The sequence below is a fragment of the Myotis yumanensis genome, unplaced genomic scaffold (assembly GCF_028538775.1).
Source record: "Myotis yumanensis isolate MYYU_CA2020_CCGP unplaced genomic scaffold, mMyoYum1.0.hap1 SCAF_9, whole genome shotgun sequence".
Lineage (NCBI taxonomy): Eukaryota > Metazoa > Chordata > Mammalia > Chiroptera > Vespertilionidae > Myotis > Myotis yumanensis.
The window spans coordinates 73481620-73508469 of NW_027223760.1; the positions used below are offsets into that span (position 1 = coordinate 73481620).

The 26850-nt window shown below is 40.3% G+C and overlaps 1 protein-coding gene across 1 annotated transcript in view; it reads right to left on the reverse strand.

Moving 5' to 3' along the window:
- LAMB4 (laminin subunit beta 4) overlaps nucleotides 1-26850 on the reverse strand; it is an 89473-nt gene that overhangs the window by 5912 nt on the left and 56711 nt on the right. Inside the window, exons 22-32 of the mRNA XM_070424671.1 lie at nucleotides 26039-26263; nucleotides 24745-24965; nucleotides 22475-22571; nucleotides 18580-18955; nucleotides 16020-16180; nucleotides 13345-13550; nucleotides 12589-12750; nucleotides 9311-9455; nucleotides 5373-5580; nucleotides 3385-3523; nucleotides 666-839 (exon numbers count right to left, since the gene is read on the reverse strand). Coding sequence (XP_070280772.1) covers nucleotides 666-839; nucleotides 3385-3523; nucleotides 5373-5580; nucleotides 9311-9455; nucleotides 12589-12750; nucleotides 13345-13550; nucleotides 16020-16180; nucleotides 18580-18955; nucleotides 22475-22571; nucleotides 24745-24965; nucleotides 26039-26263 — 2114 coding nt within the window. The remainder of the gene's footprint in view (nucleotides 1-665; nucleotides 840-3384; nucleotides 3524-5372; nucleotides 5581-9310; nucleotides 9456-12588; nucleotides 12751-13344; nucleotides 13551-16019; nucleotides 16181-18579; nucleotides 18956-22474; nucleotides 22572-24744; nucleotides 24966-26038; nucleotides 26264-26850) is intronic.

Below are 26850 nucleotides of genomic sequence, written 5' to 3' on the forward strand. Positions count from 1 at the left end.
GGGGGCAAGAAGCACCTTCTCAACCTCTGTTCCATAGAAAATGTTCTCAGCTCCCGTCAGTGGAAACTTTACCCGGAGCATTAGGGCTTGAAAGCAAGATAAAAGACCAATTGTAAAAACACCTTAACATTTTTCTTTTGTTCAAGCTACTATATTAATGCTACCAAGCGAAGATATCCTGCTAAGAAAACGAGTTGATAGGTTCTTTCAGCACCCTAAATTAGTGGGCCGCTTTCCACAACTGTTTAATTAACTCACTCTGATTTTTGTAACTTCATCTATTCTCCGGCTGGTGACTTTCACTTCTTGTTTTCCTTATATGTTACATGACTTACTTAGAGTAAAGGGCAAACACGTACAATATAGTGGCATAAACGGTGAGAGTTTGGAAGTCCAGGACAAATGTGACTAGAAGATCATTAAGAATCCTGGGACCAGCGGGTGGGGAGTAAACCCTCCAACGGGATTTGGCCAGAGGACCTCTGCCTTCTCCAAAGACAGCCCTCCACCACCGTCACGCCCGTCGGGATCCCTGCAAACCTACACCACTGAGCATGGACCAGCACTACAGGAAATGCTGATAAATGGCCCAAAAATCTGGGGATGAAGGATCAGCTTTCAGAGAAGCACCGTATGCTCTTGGTGGCAGGGGTGGGACTAATGACCTCCTGGAGGCCCCCAGCCTGGCGCTGGGCCGACTCAGCCTGAGCTCCCACGTGGATGGCTTGCTCTTGATTCCTTTGCAACTTGACCCGCAGCCTGGAAAGTCCATCCTCCAGGGCTGACTGCTGCTTTGCTAAGTCCAGTTCATTCTCAGGCTCCTGGGCTTTATTTTCAGTCTGTTGTTGGTTTAAAGAACAGAAAAAAGAAAGTTTCTTTATGTAACAAGATGCAAACAAAAAAAAAGAAATGATGTAATTACCCTTCAGAAAATAAGCCAGGGGTGAAGGGAAAGAAAAGCATTTCTTTGAATTTTCAGTTCCATTTACAAAAGAAAAATGTTATGAGAGTCTAAAAGAAAATATGAAACATATCCACGCACCCACCAGCCAGTGTGAGAATAAAGCATGGCCAGTGATGCCCTAGCTGGCTTGGCTCAGTGAATAGAGCGTCGGCCTGCGGACTGAAGGGTCCCAGGTTTGATTCCAGTCAAGGGCACATGCCTGGGTTGCAGGCTCGATCCCTAGTAGGGGGGCGTGCAGCAGGCAGCCGATCAATGATTCTCTCTCATCATTGATGTTTCTCTTTCTACCTCTCCCTTCCTCTCTGAAATCAGTAAAAATATATTTTTAAAAAAGCATGGCCAGTGAGCCAAGGTCCTCAGTGCACCGCTCCCCATCATATCGCCTCCCCCTCTAAAGGCAACCACTAACCAGAATCTAATATTTATCATTCCATGTTCTTCTTGATGTCTTTAACTGTATGCCTATGCAGTATTTCTAACAATATGCAGTGTTCCATATTTTTAACTTTATGCAAATATGTCATCATTTTATTCTATTTTTACTTTTCACTTGATGCATGTGGCTTCTAATTCCCTACCCCCTTACAAAAAATACTGAACATGTTATATTTGTTTCTTATTTCAATGACTATACTTGTCGTATCAAGACTATTTAAATATTTCTCAAATCTAACTGGTCATGTGTTATCTCTTGTCTCTTATTCTTTGGTTATACCTTTTTTTATTTTGTTAAACATAGTAAACATTCCTATCCAATAATGGTAAGAGCCAGTCTGTGGCATTTTGGTCCTGTTGTTTGCTATCTTGTTTGAGGCAATGTATTTTGGGGGGTGAAATTCTTTGAGGTTTGGTTTTAAGGTGCATTTCTTTGGTGGTGATTTTCTGTTTGTCTCTGTCAGGCATCTGAGGGCACTACCAATCCAGGACCACTTTCAATGACACTTTTAGCTTTGGAAGTTGGGGCCACCCAGGTAGTGTGAATCCCTGCCCCAAACTCCTAGAAGATCCAGCTTGTGGTTAGCAATTCTTAGTGAGGACTTTCCTCCTCTACCCAGAGCAAGAGGCAAGTGTCTGTGTTGTGTTCTTTCTCATTGGAGTACTGGTCCACCAGATTTTTAGAACTAGAAGTCCCTTCCTGTGCCTTTGAGCATATGTCAGAGTTTTCCTGGAGCAGGTATCTGCAACTCGTTTTTAATAAAGGGCCAGATAGTGAGTATTTTAGACTTTCTAATCCACACAGTCTCTTTTGCAACTATGCAACTCTGAGCCACTGTAGCACAAAAATAGCCATAGACAACATGTGGCTGGAAGCCAATAAAACACTGTGACTTTGGAGACAGAGGCAGTTGGTGTGCCTATTTGGCCCAGGAGCTATATTTTGTCAACCCTGTGGTAGAGAATATTCCTAGAAGGAGGAAAACCCGGAGGCATTCTTAATTCTTTTGTTTCCCTGTGTATGCAACCTCTTCATCTGCAACCCTTTGACTTCCCGGTGCGCTACTCCTTGTTCTGTTGCTTTCTGCTCCTCTTTTCAAGATGCATGTATTTAGGGCAAGCAAACACAGCTGAAGGACAGAAACTGAGTACCTTGCAACCTGCTGGGAAGGGGATGTGCTAGAATGGAGCTGGGAGAAAGAGACTTCACACACCCTGGGTCTAGGTCCTGCCCTGTCCTCTAGTTGCCAGGCTTCCTTTCCTGGATCCATCACATGTGCTAAACCATGGTCTTGCTCTGTCTGAACTCTGGATGGAACCCTTTCTTTTGAGTAAGATATTCTGTCAGTCTTAGGATACTCCAATGAGATTTTATGCACATTTAGTTACAAACAGCTGGCAACAAATTCACTTTATTTCTTTGGGTTGTGAGCTTTAAAGAGTCTATGCCCTGGCTGCTGACTCAGTTGGTGGGAGCATTGTCCCCTACACCAAAAGGTTGTGGGTTCAAAAGGTTGCACGTATGGGAGGCGACCAGCAATGTTTTCCTCTCACATCAATGATTCACTACCCCTCCTTTTTTTTCTCTCTCAAAAATAAATAAAAAACAAACATATCCTTGGGTGAAGATTAAAAATAACAACAAAAACAATAAAGAGTCTATTACTCTCCCTGGTACCAGAAGGGATAAACTCTGACCTCAAATCTACTTTAATTATCTATGTGGCCGTAGGCAAGTTTTAATTTTCTCATTTATAAGCTGGTGGTAGCACCTGCTTTATCCCCCAGGATTGGTCAACAACGAATGAAGTGATGCTGGGAGAAGTCTGTAGAACAGTAAATGCATAAGGTTACCATAATCTTATTTTATCCTTACAATCCCATCAGACAGGCAAGTCAAGCGTGACATTGGCATTTGTAAAACCTGGGCTGTTTCCACACTCAAAATCTATTTCAGGTTAGTTTCAAGGAAAATAGAGAAATACCTGCAGTGCAGTCTTTTTTATTTTTGTTATCTCGGCAGTCAGCTGTGCGACGTTAGAATTTGCCGGTCCCCGAGTGATTTCAACTTGTTGCCACTTATTCAACATCTGGTCAGGAGTCTGTAGAGCCCTTGCTGCTTTTCTAATGTAAAATATTATACAATTATTCATATATTTCACTTTGAGAATTCATTCAACTCAACCAAAAAATTTACTGAATTATTTATAAAGTAAATTTATAAAGTAAACTCTTAAGGCAAAGTGCTGGAGTCTTCATTTTGAGAAACAGACATATGAAATGCCAATAAAAACACACATATATGCATGTGCAGAAACAGATCCCACCAGATATGAACATCAAATATAAGCTCGTATTTCTTCTTAATTTGTCATAAACAGAGAGGTTTGGGGCTATAACTGCCAAGTTTTGAACAAAAAACTATCGAACAAAAAACTATTCTCTGCCAATTCCAGTTCTGTAATTTCTCAAACTTAAGCAACAGTTTCTAAATCTTTGTTGGAGTCGGGGTGAGAGAGACAAGAGGCTCCGCAGAGAGCAAAGAGAGAACTAGAGGCCTGCATTTTCGGGCTGTTTATTCTGGTTTATTTAAGCTTCACTGACATTCCAGCCGCCCAGGGGCCCAGGCAGAGGTTAGAATCACAAGCATTCCAAGTGATAGGCGATGTTATGGAAATGAGCTCACCTCAAGTGAACATTCACCAGCTACTTAGATCTATGGGCTCACAAACACCTTTGGAAGAATGTACCAAGTGAGTGAAGTATCAGACAAATGTTGCAGAGGCGTAATTAGCAATGATTGTGCCCGGACCAAAAACAGCTCTATTGCAAAACATCCCCTTCCCCATCTAACCCATCCTCTCCTTTAAAAAAAGAAAAAGACTTTTCTTTTAAGAGCAGGTTGTAGGTTTGCAGAAAAATTGAGAGGAAGGTACAGAGATTTCCCGTTACCACAGTTCCCGTTACCACAGGTCCCCCCCCCCCCCCCCCCCCCCCCCCCGCCCCCCGCCATGCATATCCCTCCTCTGGCTATCAACCTGCCTCACCGGAGGGCACATTTGTTACAACTGATGAACCCACGCTGACACATCATAATCACCCAGAGCTCATAGTTTACATTAGGGTTCACTCCTGGTGTACATGCGATGTATTTGGACAAATGGATAAGGACATGTATCCATCACTATAGTGCCATACAGAGTGTTTTCACTGTCCTAACATTCCCCCGTGCTCTGCCTATTCATCCCTCCCCTCAACCCCTGGCAACGACTGATCTTTTTTACTGTCCCTATAGCTTTGCCTTTTCCAGAATGTCCCGTAGTTGGAATCATACAGGATGAAGGCTTCCTGTCTATACTTTTCCCCCCTGTTGTTACAGTGGGAGTTCAGGAGCCTTCCTTTCTCATAACACCCTATACACACACACACACACACACACACACACACACACACACACACCCCATACCTTTTTATTGTAGCCTTTTTTTCTTTAGATTTCAATGTACTGCTCATTACAGTAAAATTAGAAAGTACAACATGAAAAGGAAGGAGGAGGAGGAGGAGGAAGAGGAAAAGGGAGAAAAGGAGAAGGAAGAAGAAGAAAAAATCAGGAAGGGAAAAACTTACCAGTGATCCTACCACCTTTTAAAATACTGGCATATTTTAGCATTTTTGCTCTAACAGGCCTTTTTTAATCCTCACCTGAGAAAATGTAATTGATTTGAGAGAGAGAGGATGGGAGGAAGGAGGGAGGGAGGGAGGGAGAGGGAGGGAGGGAGAGAGAGAGAGAGAGAGAGAGAGAGAGAGAGAGAGAGAAAGAAACATTGATTGGTTGCCTCCTGTATGCACCCCAACCAGGGATTGAACCCCTGACTGGGAAATGAACCCGCAACCTTTTTGTTGTACAGGACGATGCTCCAACCAACTGAGCCACCCGGCCAGGGCAAGATGAGAATATTAAAACTGTACTTACTCAGCTGCTTTTGCCTTCACCAAAATCTTTTGAGCTCTATCTGCTGCTTTATTTAGCTTGTCCTCATCTGTCTTGTAGTCCTCACAGAGTCGCTTAAGTTTCTGTATGTTGTCACGTGCATGGGTTATATTTTGTGATGTTATTGGCAGGTGGATGCCAAGTACATGATTTGCAACCTTTTCTATGTCCTCTGGAGGCACATTTTCCTCTTAAATAAAAAGGTGGGTTTTAGGTCATTATGTCTCTTTACCAAACACTATCTTTTAAGGATAGCCACAATGAACTCAAAGTCCAATGCCCTTGCATTTGATTGGGTGTCCCCAGAACTCAGGGATTAGATTATCTGTGTCCCATAGATTCTTCTTCGTGCTTCATTTTCCCTTTGCCCTGAAAGAAACACTGCTACTGTAGGGCTGTATACATGCTACACTAATGCTTGTTGGAAAAGTAAAAAACTACCAATTTGGGATGTTGCCTATGTTCTACAAAATGTCCTCACAAAAAATAGATTACTATGAGCACAGAAACAAAAGCAGTTAAAGTGCTCAGATACCTGTCATCACGATTCAAACACAATGAATGAGAATGGAGAAGCCTTGCGTTTGGACCCAATAAAACTTGATTCTAATTCTTCATGACGTTAAAAAGGCTCAGAATTTTTGCTCATTTGTATAATTGGGTAATTATAACTGATGCTAGTCCTTAAAGGCCTATCTTGAGAAGGGACTGTGACAATATAGAAAGTACCATGTGAATAACACATAATAAGGAAACATTTAAGTACACCTATGCTCTGCTCTTCAGGAAAATAAAATCGCCCTCTTTGAGAACTGAAGTGGAAGGTGGACTGTTAGTGTGTGGAGTGATAACTCTTTGTCACTGCCCGGCTCCTTAGTGAGGCACAACAGGGGTAGTTAGAGATGAATTAGAAACAGACCTGAGCCTCAAGGGCAGTGGTTCTCAACCTTCCTAATACCGCGACCCTTTAATACAGTTCCTCATGTTGTGGTGACCCCCACCCATAAAATTATTTTCGTTGCTACTTCATAACTGTAATTTTGCTACTGTTCTGAATAGTAATGTAAATATCTGATATGCGGGATGTATTTAGGCGACCCCTGTCAAAGAGTCGTTCGATCCCCAAAGGGGTCGCGACCCACAGGTTGAGAACCTCTGCTCAAGGGGTTTCGCATCAGGTGGGGAAACAGAAGTCATCCTATATAAATAGTGATCATACAAGAGCAGAAGAGATGAATATAAGACAAAATGATGTGGGATCCAGGGGAGGAGAAAATACTTCAGGAAGAATTTCAAAAAGACAATTGAACCCGGCTTTGGAGGACAGCAGAGATGGGGGTTGTGAAGACGCAGGGTGAGGGGAGGGGTAGAAGGCATTCCAAGTTGAGGGAACCACAGAATAAATGAAGCAGGTTCACAGCTCCTTCTTGGGGGGGGAGAGTGGGGTGTCTAAAATTGGAGGAATGGAAGTCAGAGATGGGGAGCAGACCGCAGAAGTCCCTGAAGTAACTTGGACTTCGTTCGGGAAGCAGTGGGAGCCACAGGGGATTTTTCGTATTTGAGTGACGTGACATGAGTATATATCCTTTTTGCAATCACTTTTGCTTTAGCTATTTTGTTTAATATAAAAGAAATATTTTACTCCCTGTAATGTTTCTGAAAAAAAAATGTGATAAGCATGTTTATGAATAAACTAAAACCATATTTTAAATGGAATCAGGGAGTTGGCTCTTTAAAAATGGTAATTCTTATCGTAAAAATGTTATAATAAAGAGTGATTTTAATTTAACCACAATTTCAGTCATCAAACATTTATTGATATTTATTATGAGATCATAAGCTCAAATTTTTAGATGGGACTTTTAGGAGAAATGACACATAACTTAGTTCAGAAGGAATTCAGATCACAAGGAAAATAAAATGGTCAAAGAAGAACTGAATAGTGGGCCATCATACAGTCTAATGATTTTATTTGGGCTTTCTAGCAAGGAAAAGAGAAGTAACAGGTGGGTGAAAGGCACCGCTTCCTGTGACTCAGAAAAGAGAATTTTCTTTTATAGAATAGGATTTTTCTCTTTGTCTAGTCTAATATTTGTGGTAACAATCTGGAAACAGTTTTTTCAATTCTTCAGGTTAAAGTATTTTTTTCAGCAGCAATAAGAAATAGGACTAATATAGGAATAAGCTCTATGACCCAGTGAACTAAGTGAAAAGCAAGAACCTACTTTCTGAACCATTGCTGGGGCTTGGGGCCCTATGCCACCATTTTCACACAATTGGTCTGGCAGTTTCAATTTGTGCGAAATAAACTGGTGTCTGTAGAGAGAGCTAACGTGTTCCTCCATCTCAGTTGAGTTCCTAACTCATTAAAAATTTGCTTTTGAACAAACAAAATGTCCAGTAGACTAATTCCACCCCCATTCATTTTTACTGATTATTTTGATCATTTTTATTAATTCTTTTTACTGCCTAATTTTTTCTTATCTTGAAAATCAGGATTAGAAGCTGCTAATATAATTTCTAGAAACATGAGGTTGGAAAATATACTTGGTTGGCCATAGGAATTTTTATAAATATTAAACAGATTAATAAAGTGATTGCCCAGATTGTAACAGATATCCCAATTGTCAATTAAGTCATGTGTAGAGTGTTAAATTATTGAATTTGGAAGGGAACTAGGAAACACAAAGCCTCTTGAAATTAATTCCACAGTGTTGTGCCCAAACTGCATCATTTGAGAATGAGGTTCCATGTCAATTTCCAGCTGTATTTTTTTTTTAAATAATTTTTTTGGACTGCTTTACTAACCCATTTAAAATTTTTCTTTTTTTCTTTCCTTATTGTTTTTTAATATATATTTTGTATTATTTTTTAAAAATATATTTTATTGATTTTTTACAGAGAGGAAGGGAGAGAGATAGAGAGTTAGAAACATCGATGAGAGAGAAACATCGATCAGCTGCCTCCTGCACATCTCCTACTGGGGATGTGCCCGCAACCCAGGTACATGCCCTTGACCGGAATCGAACCTGGGACCCTTCAGTCCGCAGGCCGACGCTCTATCCACTGAGCCAAACTGGTTTCGGCATATTTTGTATTATTGATGGTATTACAGATGTCTCCCATTTCCCCCATTTTCCTCCTTCCTCCCAGCCCCTCCCCAACTGCACCCCTCCCCAGGTCTTCACTGTCCTATTGCCCATGGCTATGCATATAAGTATATAACTTCCTTTTTATAATTAATTTCAGAGAGGAAGGGAGCGGGAGAAAGAGGTAGAAACATCAATGATGAGAGAGAATCATTGATAAACTGCCTCTTGCACACCCCCCACTGGGGATGGAGTCCACAAACGAGGCATCCAGCTGTATTTTAAAATTTTTATCTTTAACCAATAATAACTATAATAATAATTCATAACAATAATGAGTTAAATAGTTCCTTTGGGCCAATCATAGAGAGCCAATAAGAGACTTGGGAAATAGACAATAATAGTTAATAACCAATAATTTAGGTGCTACCTAACTATGATATTTGATACTAACCAAAATTTATCATACCTTGATCTTATGTACACTGTTAGCAGAGAAGATGATAAAATCCTAACATCAGGGAATCTGATATAAACTTTATGTTGTATTTTCCTTTTTAAAAGAAAGTAAAATAACTTTAAACAGTAAGTTTATTTTTGGAAATTTTTAAAAAATAAATTCTAGTATTTATTACTAATTAATCTCATAAAGAGAGTCAATTTTTTGGTACTGAGTTAATATTTTGGGATTATTTTCATTAAGAAATTTTAAATCATGTTCCTGATTTAGGCATGTCATTCACAATTAATGTCATTTGAAATTGGTTGTGATGTTTGAGTATACATTAAAAAAAGAAACAAAAACTAGTCCTAATATTTAAAAAAAATTACCTAACAGAAACTTTTTCAGTTTTTTGATTAAAAGATTCATGTTTTCTTCTTCAGATTCACTTTGGTTTTTCATATTCCACAGTTTCTCACTTAACTGTAAGGAATTGTTTTTGGAGACTTCTGCCAGTTTACTTATATTTTTTATCTGGAATAAGAAAAACACACAATGATTAAGTACATTCTGTGATGTTTAATTGCTTAGCTGGACCAAATAAAACTGTCACCAAAAATGAAAAAGAAGTGTAGATAATTAAACAATTTTAAAACATTTGAAAAGACTCTTAAAAAGATATTGTTTTCATTACATGTTTTCTTAATAATGTAAATTTATCTCCTACAACATTATTAGTATTCAAAACCATCATTTGAAAACAATATTGACCTAATATTAATGACTTTTCCTGACACAAGTTTTACTTTAATGAGACTTTAACATTCCATAATATCAACAAATTTCATAGAAATTACTTAGGACTACTTACTTAAAGGGGCCATTATGTCTTATAAATTGAGAGAGTGTTTTCTTTTATGTAAGTTAAAATAGTTATTCTTCTAAACCTTCCTCAAATTCAAATAATGCACTTTTCTTTGAAAGCTTAAAAGAAAGCATCCCCTGTATTAAGAAATGAGTTTGAACTCAATGCAGGCCGCAAAGATAAATCCCAAACACTTTGTACATTTGACAGAAGAACGATAGGACTAAAAGGCTTGCAGCCTAGAAATGTAAATCCTTAAATGTGTGATTTGAGAAAGGTCAGGGGCTTTTTCTTGGGACTCCAGCAAATTTGAGGAAAAGTAAAAACATGAAGCCAAAGGACAATATCACCCACCAGCTGAGCTGTGTTGAATAGGTTGTGACAGAAGTCGGGCTAATTAGGACCCAACAGATTGAGGGGTGGGGGTCCTCCCATTATTTCCCCACAATGAAGCCAGCTTAATTGAGCCATACATATTTTGTGAAAAAGGATTCAATTATATCCTTGGCAAATGATGGAACAAAAAATATTTACCTGATTAAATATACATATCTTAATTTTTTGAGTTGTTCCTTGATTCTCTACAATTTTTAAAACTTTAAAGTAGATAGCAATTGCTAAGAGAGTAGACCTCAAAAAGTTCTCACAAGGAAAAAATGTAACTGCGTGGTGATGCTAACTTTGATTTGTGCAAATCATTTAGTAATATCAAGTCATTATGTTGTACATCTAAAGCGAGTACAATATTATGTCAATTATATCTCAATATAAAAAAGTGGGTAGCAGCAAGTAAGAATGTATAACAGTAAAGTAAGAATTACAGAAATAAATACTCCGGATAGAAAAGTGCCAAATTATACAGACGAAATCTCTGCGGAGATTAGTCGATGCCATATTCAGAAAGAAAGAGGTTGCTAAATTACTTCACTCTGAAAACATCTCTCTGCAATCCATCCTCTGTCACAATTGACTCCTGAGAATTCTCTCACAATCTCTCTGGCACGCTTCCCCTTCTAAGCAAGGGGAAAATAGCTCACCATTTTATCAGCGTGACAACCCCCACCCCGTTCCAGTTCTCTAAAGTGCTGATTAAGCCAGATCCTGCTAACACCTACCTCAGGGGCTGTCTTTTAAAAGTATAGTTTAATGGGGCTTGTTTAAATTGTGTGCAGATTCTGTGTTGTTGTTTTTTTAAGAAGAGTCAACATAATAATTTAAAATTCTATTAAACAATTAAGGATTGTTTTAAACACTAGGATGCAAGACCAGGATTTTTTGCATTTGTGATGTTCACTGCTGTATTTCCAACATCTAGATAAATGTCTGGCACAGAGCAGTCCTCATGAATATTTATTAGAGTAATGAAGGCTAACATAAGTGAAAAACTATGTAGCAACACAGAATTATGACTATGCAAATAAAATGTTTCAACATTTCGTATGTGCAAGGGATTTTCTCCAGCTTGGCTACTCAGAGGCTCGCTCCATTCTTGGATTCTGGGGCCTGTGGAGCAAAGACACAGGACCAGCTGGGCCTCAGGATCATGGAGGTGAGGCTCCTGGAGGAAACTGTTGCTCGTGTGCGTGTGCGTGTGCGTGTGCGTGTGTGTGCGTGCGTGTGTGTGTGTGTACACACATATACTGGTGTGTAGGTGCTCACACATGTATCATCGGTGGTTCTCAACCCTTTCCCAAGCTTGACCCTGTATCTTATTCTCCATTTGAGATATCTCCGTGTACATTTCCTTTTTGTTTAGGAGTTGGTTTCTGTTACTTGCAAACAAGAATGCTGACTGATATAATATTTCACTTACATTGGTTAAAACACCTCAGTGCTTTAAGAACTATTTTTTTTTTTCATCAAAGGCTCTACGTAGATTGTCAAAAAAGGAGCGAGCTAGGGGGCACTTCATCATCTTGTTCTCAAGATGAATACAATGCATTATTCACAGAATACCTGAAATTGTGTTCACCCTTTTAAAAAGAATATAATGTATTCACAAAACGCGAAATAAAACTAGGTAATTAAAAAGTATACTCATCAATGTGACCAGAAAAGTAAATGAAATCTTTTAAAATTATTAGAGAAGGAATTCAAGGCATAAGGGTATATTCCTGTTAAAATATTTCCTAACATCAACTTAAATTCTAACATTAAACTGTCTATATTTGGTAGAATTTCATATAAACCCTTGAATTGATAAAAAATTATTCTTTACTTTGGGAGATCTATAGTTTTCAAAGCTTCAAGCTAGGAGTCTTCACATTTCTATGTAGTGTTTGCTATAAAAGAAATATATCTACACAAGTCTATGTCCTACAAACACATAGTAATAGAAATATTATAGAAATGGAAAATATGTCAATATTCACATCTACTTCTAAATCTACATTTATATAGACATCTATAGTTTTACCCTATATTTCCAGGCATAAGAATACCTAATATCTAGAACAGTGATGGCGAACCTATGACACATGTGTCAGAGGTGACACACAAACTCATTTTCTTGGTTGATTTTTCTTTGTTAAATGGCATTTAAATATATAAAATAAATATCAAAAATATAAATCTTTGTTTTACTATGGTTGCAAATATAAAAAATTTTCTATATGTGACACGGCACCAGAGTTAAATTAGGGTTTTTCAAAATGCTGACACGCCGAGCTCAAAAGGTTCGTCATCACTGATCTAGAATCATCCATCTGCTCAGAAGCTAAATGGCGGTTTTTAAAATTCCAAAGAGTGCCCTTTCTTTATCGCTACAGCTTTACAAATAAAGCAACTGAAGACATCATTTACCTGATTTTTCAGACCTGCAGCCTGGCTGCTCAAATTCTGAATCATGGACTCTGCTTCTTGAGCTTTCTGAAGGGCGTTCCTCGAGAGGGTCAGGGAGTCATGACAGCTTGGGCCACCACATGACGAGAGCACACATGGCGTGTCCCCTCGTTCTCCGCACACCTGACAGAGAAATGACTTCTGTGAAAAAGCCACTCGCGGGCAGATTTTTTTGAATGCCATCTAGGTTCATGGAGGCAAGGCACTGCTCTACTCGTACATGTTTCTTCAATAGCTGTTCATGCTTAGTGTATAGAAGTGACCCATTACATGTTTCCTAGGGAACTGAATCAGTATCTAAATTATTTGTTATCAGCATTGTGCCAATCCGTGCCATTTTTATACTTACAGTTTTGGGGGAAAATTGTCAAATGACTAGCATTTCCCTGTTAATTTCCTTTAGATAAATAAAAATTACCTTTTACTTATAATGAGGCAGGAGGAGAAATCTGTACCCTTTGGGAAATAGTAAATAATGTAAAATAATAAAATGAAGGCACAATTTTTACTCTTTGATTGTTCTTAAACTTTGACTTAAGAAATAAAAATAAATATATTTATATTATTTATACATTGTTTACAGAGCATTTATATATGTAATATATATTTTACATTTACAAAAGAAATAAAAAATAAATAAGATGTAAGACAGGAAAATATAATTGAAGAGACCAAGTAGAAGCCACAAACATTTTTACTCACTGTATAAATATTTACCTTTTCCTTCAGTATTTGGATATCTGGTATCTTAATCTGTTTTAATTTTTCCAATGACAAGTTTTCTTTTGAGGTTAATGTATCTAAGATGGTAAGTAAGTCAATCCTGGTTTTCTCAGAGTTATTTATGATGGAAGTAGTTTCACTAATTCTTTTTTCAGCAGATGATGATCTGTGATAATACTTCTTGATGTTCTCTGAAAAATCTACATCAACATAAATTGAAGTAAGATAAATGTTTTGAAAACAAATGAAATTATACATTGACTATTAAGATAATTATTTCACAATTTGGCCACTATCTTTGTCTTAATGACACTACAAAAAGTCAACATTCTCTTCCTTGAATGTACACTTCTATGAGGAAGGATTAGATGTAGTATTTTATATATACACATATAGATAGATATGATAGATGTAGAACATTAAGATTCAAATCTGCAGACATGGGTTTGAGTGTTGGTTCACCTTTTACTGTCTGGCTAGGTCCTTGATCAAATTGTTTCATCTCTTAGATTGAGTTTCCTTATCTGTAAATTGGTGATAATAATTTGTGAGGATTGAGTGAGATATGAAAATACTTTGTAAAGTGTTTCACAAATGTATTAATTATGCATTAACTATGAACCCTAATGAGATAATCCAACTAAATTCACCTAATTATATAGAGTGGGAGTGGACAAACTTGTTCTGCGAAGAGTCAGGGGATAAGTGTTTTATTTAGTAGGTTTCAAGGCCATAGTGCTTCTGTCACAATGACTCAACTCTGCCATTGTGTGAAAGCAGCAGCAGACAATAGTAAATAAATAGGGGAGGTTGTCTTCTAATGAAACTTTATTCACAAAGACAGGCTGTGGGTAGGGTTTGCTGGCAGGCTGTCTTTTGCTCACCTCTGATGTTGAGGCTGATGACAATAGCTCGCATTTGTAGAGCGCTTTCTATAGGCCTGCACTTCCTATCAATGCTCTTCCTTAACCTTCTCAAAGCACCGTGAGATGTTTATTACTGTGCCCACCCTCACCTTCTAAGTGAGGAAATGAGGCTCTGATGAAGTAATCTATTTGCCTGAGGTCTCACTGCTAGTCAGAGGCGAAGCCAGGATTTGAAGGCAGGTGGTTTGACTATGGAGCCAATGTCCTTAAGCACTTCTCTATATTTCCCATATTGTTATTAAAATGCAAATTCATAAAAATAATATGGCATTTTTAATGTAAATGATGGTAAATTAGGGCTATAAACTATAGCTCCATATTTTAGGAAACAGAGGCCCACGGTCCTACTCTTTGCACCCTACATAACCAGAATCCAGGCGCCAACCATACCTTATCTTTTAAACCTTCCTGGTTGTTACACTAACATATTCTTAACATACATGATTTTCATTTAACATAAAACAAAACCATGTTCCTATTATTTGGGATGATTTTCTTCCTTTTTCTGGCAAATTTATCTTCAGTCTGTGAAGCCCAATTCAATTGTCACCTACTCCCTGAAGCCTTTTCCAATAAACTCAGAAGGAAGCTCATTTTCACTGCTCTGACCTGGAAGCAATTGAGGATGCCCTAATTTAGTCCTTTTGTTTGCAATTGTTTATATGCCTGTCTTCCCACTAGATTGGAATAACTTAAGGACAAGGACTTTGAGTGTTCATCTCCCCAGCACAGTGTCAGGCATTGAGAAAAACCACAGGAACTGCTATTGGACTGCAAGTTTGAGAGGCTTTGCTTGAGGGCAGTTTTCCATTCTTCTTCCTGGCTTTTTTCAGTAGGAACCTTCTTCCAGATTAGGAATCAGAACAAATTCCTTATTTTTGACATAGGATTTATTGAGTATCATTGATGGCTATTTCACTAAATTAAGTCTTCCTTTAGGGTCATAATTGTCATGTATTTTTTCTCTTTAAAGTCAAGATCAGATGAAAAACAGGAGCATACCCATAGGGCAGAGAAAAGCAGACAGTGTTATGGCCTTTGAGGTGAGTTTCATGCATATTTTCGCTTCACCTCCCAATTAGATGGGTTAGGTGTGAACAAGTTCAGTGCTGTCTCCCTGGTAGTATCAAGTTGTCCATTTCCAAGTATAACAGAGATCTCATCAGCGATCAGGAGAAGAGTTAATCCAAGGTTTGCTTCAGAGTTCCATTTCTCCTCCAAGTTGATCTTGGCTTCGACACAGCCCCCATTCATTTTTGAGAACTATGCAATGTGAATTGTGGGCTTCTAGTATGTTACGTGACTCCACACCCCTGCAAAGTCCTTATGAGAAAGTCCTTTTTGCTTCATATTCCTTTGCATTTTTGGTTGCTGGACATGGAGTGGCTTATACTCAGGATGACATACTGTAGAAACATATCTTTCTTATTTCCTTATGCATGTTAGCATTTCTAAGTTGCTGATTTCACAAGACCACTTGCATGGTTTGGCTCTAGAAGGTTTCTTTGGTATTTGTTTAGTATCAAACATTCGTTATTTTGAGCAAATACTATCTAGGCTCTGCAATGTTTAAAAAGTTGAAATATTCATATACAAATAATGTCTTCAATGGGTGTGTTTTCATGTTCTGAAGTGCTGGGGTGCTATGGCAGTAAGCACAGGGTGACTCACTAATGGAATGTACTATGGATTTTATAAACATTTGTCTAGAAACAGACAGTTGAAGTGCATTTTCTCTCTTACCCATGATGCTTGCATTACGGGCACTGGAGTACAAATCAATTTCTTCCTGAAGATTTTCAAGTAAGAGGTCTGATTCATTCCTCATTTTCAATATTGTTTCCTCCAGATCTTGAAATTCATATACTGTTTTCAGTTGCTCACCTAGCTGCATGATTTGTTTCCTACAGGGGAAAATGAGAGTAAACACAGTGAAGCTTGTATTACATTTGATAGATTGCCCTCATTATTAGGGCAATTACCTCAAAATTAGAATGTATTTCCCCACCCCCTATTTTTCATTTGGCAGTTTCTAATTCAGTTTATGACTTATCTCTTTCTTGTTAACTGGAATATTTCATCATTCACTTAAAAAATGATCAGCACCCAAGGTCTAGTAGAATAAAAAGGTTTTTGAATCTTTCAATATCAACTGTTTATACTCTCTCTGTCTCCCTTTTGCTTTGGGTTTTCAAAAACATGTATTCAGACATGGCTCATTTAAATCAGTCTAAGAGAGCCAATCTACATTCAGCTCTCAACACACAACCCCTGCCCAGCCTAGGGGAAAGATTGGTTCTTCATTTAGAATAAATCTGCTTCCAGCAAGGTTCCTTTTAGTGCTACTTCTGTACATGGTCTTAACTTTTAATGATCACAGGTGACAAGGAGGTTCCTTGTTGGTGAGTGTACCTTGTGTGTTTTCATTTGCCATCACCTTCTTCTCTGATGCTGCAACTAAGATGAACCCAAAGAGGCCCACACCAAGACACATCATAATTAAAACGCAAAAGGTTAAAGACAAAGCAGCAAGAGAAAAGCAGTTCGTTACCTGCAAGAGAGCTCCCATACGACTGTGAGCTGATTTTTCAACAGAAATTTTGTAGGCCAAAAGGGACTGGCATGAAATACTCGAAGTAATGAAAAGTAAGGACCTCCAACCAAGATTACTTTACCCAGCAAAGCTATAATTTAGAATTGAAGGACATAAAAAGAGCTTCCAAGACAAAAAGAAAACTAAAGGAATTAATCACCACCAAACAGTATTATCTATAATAATAAAAGTGTAATATGTTAATCAAACCAGACGTCCTTCCTGATGTCCTTCTGGGATGAAGCCAGGGCTGCAGTTGTGGCTGCAAGGGAGGGATCCAGGCAGCTGCCTGCGGCTATGAGGGAGAATGGAGGCAACCGCCTCAGCTGCGAGGGAGGGATCAAGGCAGCCATGGCTGCGAAGGCCTACTCTTGCACGAATTTTGTGCATTGAGCCTCTAGTCCTATAGAATAAAAGGGTAATATGCAAATTGTCCCCTCAACCAGGAGTTCAGCCAGGGGCAGGGCTGGCCTGCCAACTACCCAGGGCCCCTCCCCCTGGCCAGCCTGGCCCAATTGGCCCCGATCAGGGTGGGCTGGCTGGACCCCACCCATGCACAAATTCGTAGACCAGGTCTCTGGTAAAAAATAATGAAGGGTCTTCTTTAAGAAGAAGAAAAAGAAAAGATAAAAAATATGAATAATAAAATGACAATAACTACTTTAAGTGTAAATGGATTAAATGTTCCAATCAAAAGATATACCATGGCTGAATGGATAACAAAACAAGACCCTTACATATGTTGTCTACAAAAGATTCACTTCAGATTGAAATACACACACAGACTGAAAAAAAAGGGATGGAAAAGGATATTGAATGAAAATGAAAATGAAAAAAAGTTGGGGTAGCAAAATTTATACCAGACAAAATAGACTTTAAAACAAAGGCTATAACAAGAGACAGCCAATGACCCAGCAATTCCACTTCTGGGTATTTATCTGAAGAAATCCAAAACACTAAATTGAAAAGACATATGCATTCATATGTTTATTGCAGCATTATTTACAATAGCCAATACATGGAAGCAACCTAAGTATCCATTAGATGAATGGATAAAGAAGAAGTGGTACATATATACAATGAAATATGTCTCAGCCATAAAAAAATGAAATTTTGCCATCTGCAACAACATGGATGAACCTAAAAGGTGTTGTGCTGAGTGAAATACATGATACGGAGAAAGAAAAATATCATTTGATTTCACTTATATGTGGAGTCTGAAAAACAAAATAAATAAACATGCAGATTGGAAACAGACTTACTAGCATACAGAGGACATTTTGATGGTTGCCACGTAGAATAGGGTTGGGGTATGTGTGAAAAAGGTGAAGAGATTAAGAAGTACAAATTGGTAGTTACAGAATCATGGGGATGTAAAGTACAGTATAGGTAAGATAGTCAATAATATTGTAATTACTATGTATGGTGTCAAATGGGTACTAGATCACTTAATAAGTTATACACGTGTCTAATCACTGTGTTATACACCTGAAACTAAATTAATATTATATGTCAACTGTAATTTAAAAATAAAAATTATTTTTAAAAAAGAGACAAACATAATCACCAGTCTGACTATTAACTGGATTTACTATCCTATTTCTCTAGTGTCAACACACATTTAAGTACGTTTTTAAACTGAAGGCTGTTAAAGTAGAAGTTAAGATAAATCAGGAACTTCACTATCTATTGCTTGAGCACAAATCTTACCGAACAGAGTCATGATAATCCTTGACTTTTAAGAACTCCCCAGATGAGAAAACAGGATGTTTTAAAATCCTTTCTATTTCAGATATGTTCTCTCCAAGGCCTTTGAAGTCAGCCTCACAGACAGGCAGGGTCTCTCTTTTATCTTGCGTGCTAGCAGCCAGCCTAATTAACCCTTGCACTGCGCTGGAGAGGAAAGAAATGGCGTGGTCCCATTGATCAAAGCATGAGTGACACCGAAGACAAGCAGGGAATTCCTGGCCGTGACCCCGTGCGCAGTGATCACACCGCGGGCCGCTGACACCTTCCCGGCAGTGACACATGCCAGTGTCCCGGTCACAGATGGGCTTCTGGGTGCCTTCCCTGTTGCAGTCACATGCTAAAGAGAGAGAGAAGGAGCAGAGATGTCATACCCGGCCTTTTGCTTATAACTCGCTCAAGAATAAAGACCTTGAGAATCTCCCCAACTCCCGTTTCTAAGGTGAACATTTAAAATTTCAGAGATCTGTGCAATGGTCATTAAAATACAGCATTCTCCTTTTCATTCCACCAATGAATCAGTTTATGGTTTTTAATAGAAACTAGATGCCTGGTGCATGAAATCTGTGCATGGGTTTGGTCCCTAGGCCTGGCTGTGATCAGGGCCATCTTCCCTGGCTTCCCGCAGCCGCCCCCGCCCCCCCCCCCCCCCCCCCCGCCCCTGGTTCCCCATTCGCCATCAGGCGATTGGAGCCTGCTGGCCAGGGAAAGGGACCAAGAGGTGATCAGTGCACCTCATAGTGACTGGTCCAGTGGTCATTCTGGTCCTTCCGCCGTTAGGGTCAATTTGCATATTACCCTTTTATTATATAGGATAGAGGCCTGGTGCATGGGTGGGGGCCAGCTGGCCTGCCCTAATGGGGGCCCCGGATCAGGGTGGGGGTCCCCGCTGGGGGTCAGGGCCAGCCGGGGCAAGGGGTTGCAGGTGGTTTGCAGGCTGGCCATGCCCCCAATTTGGGTGGGGGTCCCCATTGGGGGGTAGGGCCAGCCTGGGCAAGGGGCCGGTAGTTCTGGTCTCTGGTTGTTCCACTGTTTTGGTCGCTGGGCTTTTATTATATAGGAAAATTAGGTGTTTTTTATTTATTTTTATTTTTTTACTGTGAGTGTGAGTGTGTGTGAGTTCTTTACCTATTTCACTGAGGAACATGGATCTAATGGTTGACAGTGTACTAGTGACTACTGCTAGTGTCCACAAGGGTGACTCAGGCATGTCAAAGACCCTAAGAATTCCCATAACCACACCTTTTCTCAGTGTAATCCAGTCTGGGTGTGCTGACTTATGCTGTCTTCCATTTCATAAGGAGAACTTCCCATTCTCAAAAAAAGGGTGGAGGATCACTCCTTAGTATTTACTCAAAGGGGCTGAAAACTTTTGTCCACACAGAAATCTGCACACAAATGCTTATAGCAACTTTATTCATAATTGCCAAACTTGAAGGTAACCAGGATGTCCTTCAGTAGGTGAATGGATAAATAAACTGTGGTAAAATTACACAATAAAAATATTATCCAGTGTTAAACACTAAAGAGCTTCAAGTCATGAAAAGATATGGAGGAAACTTAAATGCTAAGTGAAATAAGCCAATTTGAAAAGACTAATTACTGTATGATTGCAACTATAGGACAATCTAGAAAAGGCAAAACTATTGCGACAATAAAAAGATTTATGGTTGCTAGGGATGGGGGTAGGCAGAATAGGCAGAGCATGGGGGGAATTTTAGGATAATGAAAATACTCTGCAAGACACTCTAGTGATGGATACATTTGTCTAAATGCACAGAATGGACAATGTCAAGAGTGGACATAATGTAAATTATGGACTGTGGTGATTATAATGCTTCAATGTAGGTTCATCAATTATAACAACCACTCTCTTGGGGATGTTGACCATGGGGTAGGCTGGCATCTGTGGGGGCAGAAAGTATATGGGAAATCTCTGTACCTTCCTTTCAATTTTGCTGTGAACCTAAAATTGCTCTAAAAATGTTGTGGTTTTTTTTTTTAAAAAAAGGGAGAAAATTAGACTGGCAACATGGCTCAGTGGTTGAATGTCAACCTATGAACCAGGAGCTCATGGCTTGATTCCCCATCAGGGCACATGTCTAGACACATGCCCGGATTGTGGGTTCAATCCCCAGTGTGGGGCATGCAGGAGGCAGCCTATCAATGATTCTCTGTCATCCTTGATATATATATCTATATCTATATCTATATCTATATCTATATCTATATATATATCTATATATCTCCCTTCCTCTCTGAAATCAATAAAAAAATATTTTTAAAAAAGGGAGAAAAATAAATTTAATTTGTCTTAATAAAAAAAATACACACACCCTATGCTACAAGCACTTTAGTTAACTAAATTTTTTTTATTAAGCCTAAGGATGGAGGATGAGAGAGTTACTGAAGTTACTTCAATTTCCAAAAGGCCAGGGAATCACTAGCCTATGTAATCGGACTAACTGCAAGGAACAAGTGATTTAAAAATGAATTTGCCGGCTTGAATAAAGGAATGCCAATTACAGATAAAAACTGATGAACGTATTAGGCCCCTCAACTAGACATCTGTCTGGCAGGTTTGCTTTGGTCCAGAGGCCAGGGGGTGGCACGAAGTCACCTCCCCAGCTGGAAGCCAAGGTTCCCCCTCGCTAACCGTTCTTCTCCAGGAGCTTTAGTGGGGTCTGTGGCTTTAGTTGACCGCTTGCAAAGTTTCCTCTATAAGAGATGAAAGCATTTTTATAAAATGAGATTATTGAAATATTAAAGGGACACAAGGAAAGGCACTCTGGAAGACAGATTTTCCAAGAACCAAAATTTCTCCCTGGTTTTTAAAGTAGTAATTCCACTTAGAAAACTGCATGGGACTGGGGAAAACTATTCAGACTATATATTTGAGTGGGACAAGAAAATGCAGGCTTTTTTTTTTTTTTTTTTTTTTTGTCGCAAAAGCACATTTATGAAAGAATGGAAAGGAGGAAAGAGTTACAATATGAGTAGAGGCGACATGATGATAAGCCCATCACATCTGTTATTTCTTTGGATTGATTTCTTTTTGGAAGCTGACTTTAAATAGAGATGCAAAAAATCCTTTCTCCTAGGACCTAATCCAGACATTAAATCTGTCCTGTCCAATATGGTAGCTATTAACCACATGGGGCTATTGAGAGATTTAAACAAATTCAATAAAATAAACCATTATTTTTCTCACTGGCCACATTGCAAATGCGCAACAGCTACGCATGGCTAGTGGCTCCTGTACCGGACGGCGCAGACGTAGACCACTTCCATCTCTGCAGGAAGTTCTATTGGACGCACATCTCTAAGTCCTGCGAGTGCTGAGGCATGGCAGGAGAGGCACTAGAACACAAGCTCCATGAGGTCGGGGCCTTGTCTTCCCTGTTCACTTCCTAGAGCTCTCAGTAGGCACTCTGGTGTGTTGTAGAGTCAATGAGTGAGTGAGAGCCACGTTGAGGAAGTCTCTGCTGGCCTCCTCTGAGCCGTCTCCCAGCCTGCAATTCACTCCAGAGTAGCTGCTTTTGTCAACATGCTTCCAACTAGCAGAAAATTGGCTACAAGTTGTGATCTCACAGGCCTGTTCCATTTTAATGACTTTGAGGAATGTTAAGATAGGCTACAAGTTTGAATCTAGGCTAATATTTCATACAGCCTAAAGGTTTAGTACAGAAGAAGAAAATCTTCTTTTATAGGGCTACAAAAAATATTATTTTCAAAACTGGAATTAAACTTTTGGAGTTTTCTAGAAAATAAAGGAGCTGGAATGTCAGTTGGTTCCATAGCATGCTTGAGGTAGGACCCAGTTGACTGTACTCATGTTTTTAGAAATAGCAATACTTACGACTGCATCGCCCGAGTGGATCACTATAATAATTTTCCTGGCACTCACTGCAGCTTTTCCCACTGTAGCCTAATTTACACGGACACTGGCCTGTAACCTGTGAGAACATTCATGGGTGAGGAATTGACAAGCTTTCTGATCTAAAAAAAATGCATTTACTACAAAACAGTTTTCCCTCCAGTGATTTAGAACATACAGCTGTGCAAAGTCAGAGGAGGGATGGTTCCCACGGCCAGCCACCACCCCCGACAATACCAAGGATCAGGAGTCAATATGTTTTGGCTGAGGGCGCTTGACTATACCGCCTGCTTCCAGCTGTTCAAGGACAGGTGGCCCCAAACTGGGAAACATACACAGATGTACATGAAAACAAAGCACATCATGGGAAACGGGCCACATTCTTTTCCCCTACAGTTATGGGAGCTTCCCCAAAACACAGAGAGGCTAAAGGCCTGGACTAACATTCATCAATTCATTTGGCAAATAATGTTTCCATGAAGGAATGTCCGATGGAGTTTCTCCCAAATGGGCCCGTGTTTTGCTCAACAAACATTTTTTTTTTTTTTTTTGCACTTGAAATGTGATCATTTAATAATAGTTATTTAATTGTTTGGGGAAGAGGGTTGAATTTTTTTGTACCATCCCCACTGGATTCTTGAGCAGCTTTTTTGAAAACCGAGGAGGTTGCAAAATTAACAAGAAAAAAACATAGAAGCAAATCACTAGTCGAGTGGCCCTCGGTTATACTTGACCAAATCTGCTTCAACAACACCTCTACCGGTATCTTCTAGTGAATACGAAGCATGATTACAAGAGTGACGGCATCGACTACGTTGCTACCCATCTTTGGAGTAACCACTAGCTTCTGTTCAAATGTAGAGAGGTAAGGGGCCCTTGTTGCTCATGAAGGCTGTCATATTGCTGGTTGTCCTTGGTTGTTGGGCAATGCTTTATGACACTGCTGTATAATCTGCTCCTTGTAGCGTGCCCCATCGTTCTGAGGGCTCTTGAATGGGTTGCACAAAACTGGCAGCCTCCCTCTTTCCTCTTACAGCCCTCTTCCCAGCTATAGATAGTCATCCGCAACTTGCGTTTGCTGCTCTTCTTCAGGCTGAGCACCCCTAATTCCTTCAAGCCTTCGCCAGAGAGTAGCATGGTTCTGTTCCACTATCCTGGTTGTCTTCTTTTGGACACATATTAGGTTGCTAATATAATGTTTAAAATGTGGCATTCAGAAATGACAACTGTGCTCATGAAGCCGTTTGGCTCGTAGAGAGGACAGTGGGACAATGACTGCCCTGAACCTGGGTATGGCCCCCCCCCCCCAACTCTAGCCTGAATGGGCATCGCCTCCTTAATAGCCCATCCACACAGCTGGCTCACTTGAAGCACACAATGAAAATCCTCAAATGTTTTTTTGCATGAGCTGGTGCCAAGGTATTACTCCCACCCAATAGTTATGCAAATTTTAAAAACACAATTGCAAAACTTGACTTGTATCCTCTTAATATCTCATCTGGTTTCCAGACAATAAGGCAGCCTGTTAGGATATCTTGTCTCTTGTTCTGTCTTTATCACATTCGCTTACAACTTTGCAATATCCACAAATCTGATAAGCCTGCTTTTCCAGCTCCGTCTTAAACTGTGGATGAAAATACTGGACGGCACGTTTGGATCTCTCTGCAAGAACGCCCTGGGGACCGCCGACTGGCTGAGAGAGCGACATTTAGCACAGTTGTTTAAACAGCTGAGGATCTAAACATTCATATGTGTCCTCTGTGCTCGAGTGAAAGTGTTTTCTCACTGTGAAGAGCAGCCTTCCCCTAGGCATTCCCTTTGGGTCAGACAACCCCAAATCTTCTTGCTGTCAGGCGCTGTTGGGTTAAACCAGCGCCATCTGACTTTCAGCTTCTCAGGCTTCCCTCAGTCTCCATGACTGAACTGCACTCTTGGTTGAGCTGCTACAAATATGCTTCCCAAAAGGCCTAAGAAGCATGCCAGAGAGTGATGTCATGAACATTAGGAGTTCCTCATGAATTAGGAAGCCAAGCCGTCATGTGGCGATCTACCAATTTGTTCCATGTTTGGCGGTTGCGGGTGTGAGGAGTGGAGGGGAGCCCATAAAACAGACATGGTCATCTGGTGCCCAGATCTTGGTTTCTAGTACCATTCTCCAACAAAAGGAAACAACACCCCCTGAAGAAATGGCTGATTCTAGAAAGGGGGCAGGAAATAGACAAGAGGAGCTTAGTAACTTTAAAGTATCTTGCCTGGTCACAGTGGCTGCCATGAGAGGTCCGGGGGTCACAGTCACATGGTTGGCATCCCCTGCCAGGGATGAGGTTCCAGTATCCATCAGCGCAATGGTCACAGGTCCGCCCTGTGACGTGGGGCAGACAGGGGCATGCGCCAGAGTCTGGGTCACAAATGCAAGCTCCCCGACTAGGGGGACACTCAGAGGTATTCACGCCAGAAGGATGACAGGAGCATCCTGAGAGAACAGGAGGTAAATTCAGTGAAAACAATGGCTGTCAACAACCCACGCAAACATGGAGGAATGTGTCATTTCTCCAAAGGGCTCAATACCTTACAACAGTACAGAATTTATCAAAGAATTAAGTAGGTTGAACCCATTCAACTGTTGTTGATCTCCCAGAACAGCAGTTTCATCTGGTTGTGCCTACTATGTTCGAAGAGCTCACACAGTAGACCGTGAGAAAGACTGCAAGTCTCACCTTTTCCCTTATGACATGCACCAAAGTTCCATTTATGTGAAAGGTCTGAAACCAAATGGTTTACTGAATTGGGTGAACAGAAATATCACCCAACTGATATCTCCTAAAAAGGAGCAATTTATTTCTTCTCTTTCTTTATCCTAGAATTAAACCTATGTCCTCGTCTACATCAATGATTCTCATATTTATACAATTAAAGTCACTTGATGAGCTTGTCACAATGCATATTTGTGGGTCTCACTTCCAGAGCGTCAATTCCATGGGTCTGAGGTACAGCTCAGGAATTTGCATTTTAATGCCTCATCCCCACCCCTAGATGACTCTGGCTCAGTGAACATTGAACCATACTCCGAGGAATAATGCTAAAAATCCACTAGAGAAGTGGTTCTCAACCTTGGCTGCACATTAGAATCACCTGGGAATCTTTTTAAAATCCTGATTTCTGGGCCTCATCTCCCAGAAATTCCGTTTCTTTGTTACTAATGTTGTGGCCTCACCCCATAACAAAGAAACGGAATTTCTGGAGGATGAGGCCCAGAAATCAGGATTTTAAAAAGATTCCCAGGTGGTTCTAATGTGAAGCCAAGGTTGAGAACCACTGCACTAGAGCCACAGTCAGAAAAGGCAAACTCATGACACCAGTGAGTACATGATAGCTGCACCCATTTCTGCTGATGAGTTCAGTGCCCCAGCCCACCACCCAGGGGGTGCTGACACCCCTGGCCTAGCTGAAACGGGCATGGGAGAGCTGCTACAACACTCGTGAGCTGCCGCTCTGCTGCCACCCCCCCCCCCCCCCCCCCCCCCCCCGGGAGCCTTGCAGGCTTACTTGTGCAGGTTTGATTGAGGGCTGATCCAAAGTGACCCGGTTTGCAAAGCTGGCAGCTGGGCCCCTGAGTGTTGTGCAGACATTTCAGGCACTCCCCTGTTACTCGGCTGCAGGCCTCTGGGTCAGTGGCATCAATGTTGTTGTTGCAGGCACATGGCCGGCAAGGTGCTCCAGAAATTCTGGGATTTCCATAGAAACCAGCAGAGCATTCTTCACACTGCTTACCTGAAAGACGGAGAGAGAGAAAGGGAATGAGGTGACAGAGGGGTGTGTGTGTGTGTGTGTGTGTGTGTGTGAGGGGGGATGGAGTTGGTATAAATAGAGAATAATTGGGCACCTCTAGAGATCATGAGAGGTCACACATTGAGGATGAATAAGGAAAAGTGTCCTAATTTAAAACAAAACATTCATTTTAGCCTATTATTCATTCGGAGGGTAAAATGATTATCCAGGGCTAAACCGTCTTTGGGGAAGAATGGATTCTAGTCTTTCTTAAAACCTAAGCGTTGTGGGCACAGGACCCCTGGATCCTTATAGAACCAGGGTCACAACAGTGTACCCCAGGCCCAAAGTTCATGTCAGCCCTTCCTCTCCGCAGGGCCCACCCTATCCGGGCCTGGAGGTGAAACAGCAGCAGCCTGAGACATGTGTCTAGCAGTGAAGATGGCTGAGAGTAGTTTCCTCGATGTATGAGCCCAAGAGGCTGTTCTTACTGAGCACTGCACGGAGAAACCATCCCTTCTCTCCGACACTCTTTGCCCTTCCAACCATGAGGCAACTGCACTTGTTTAGGTGTCCGAACCACGTTTTGG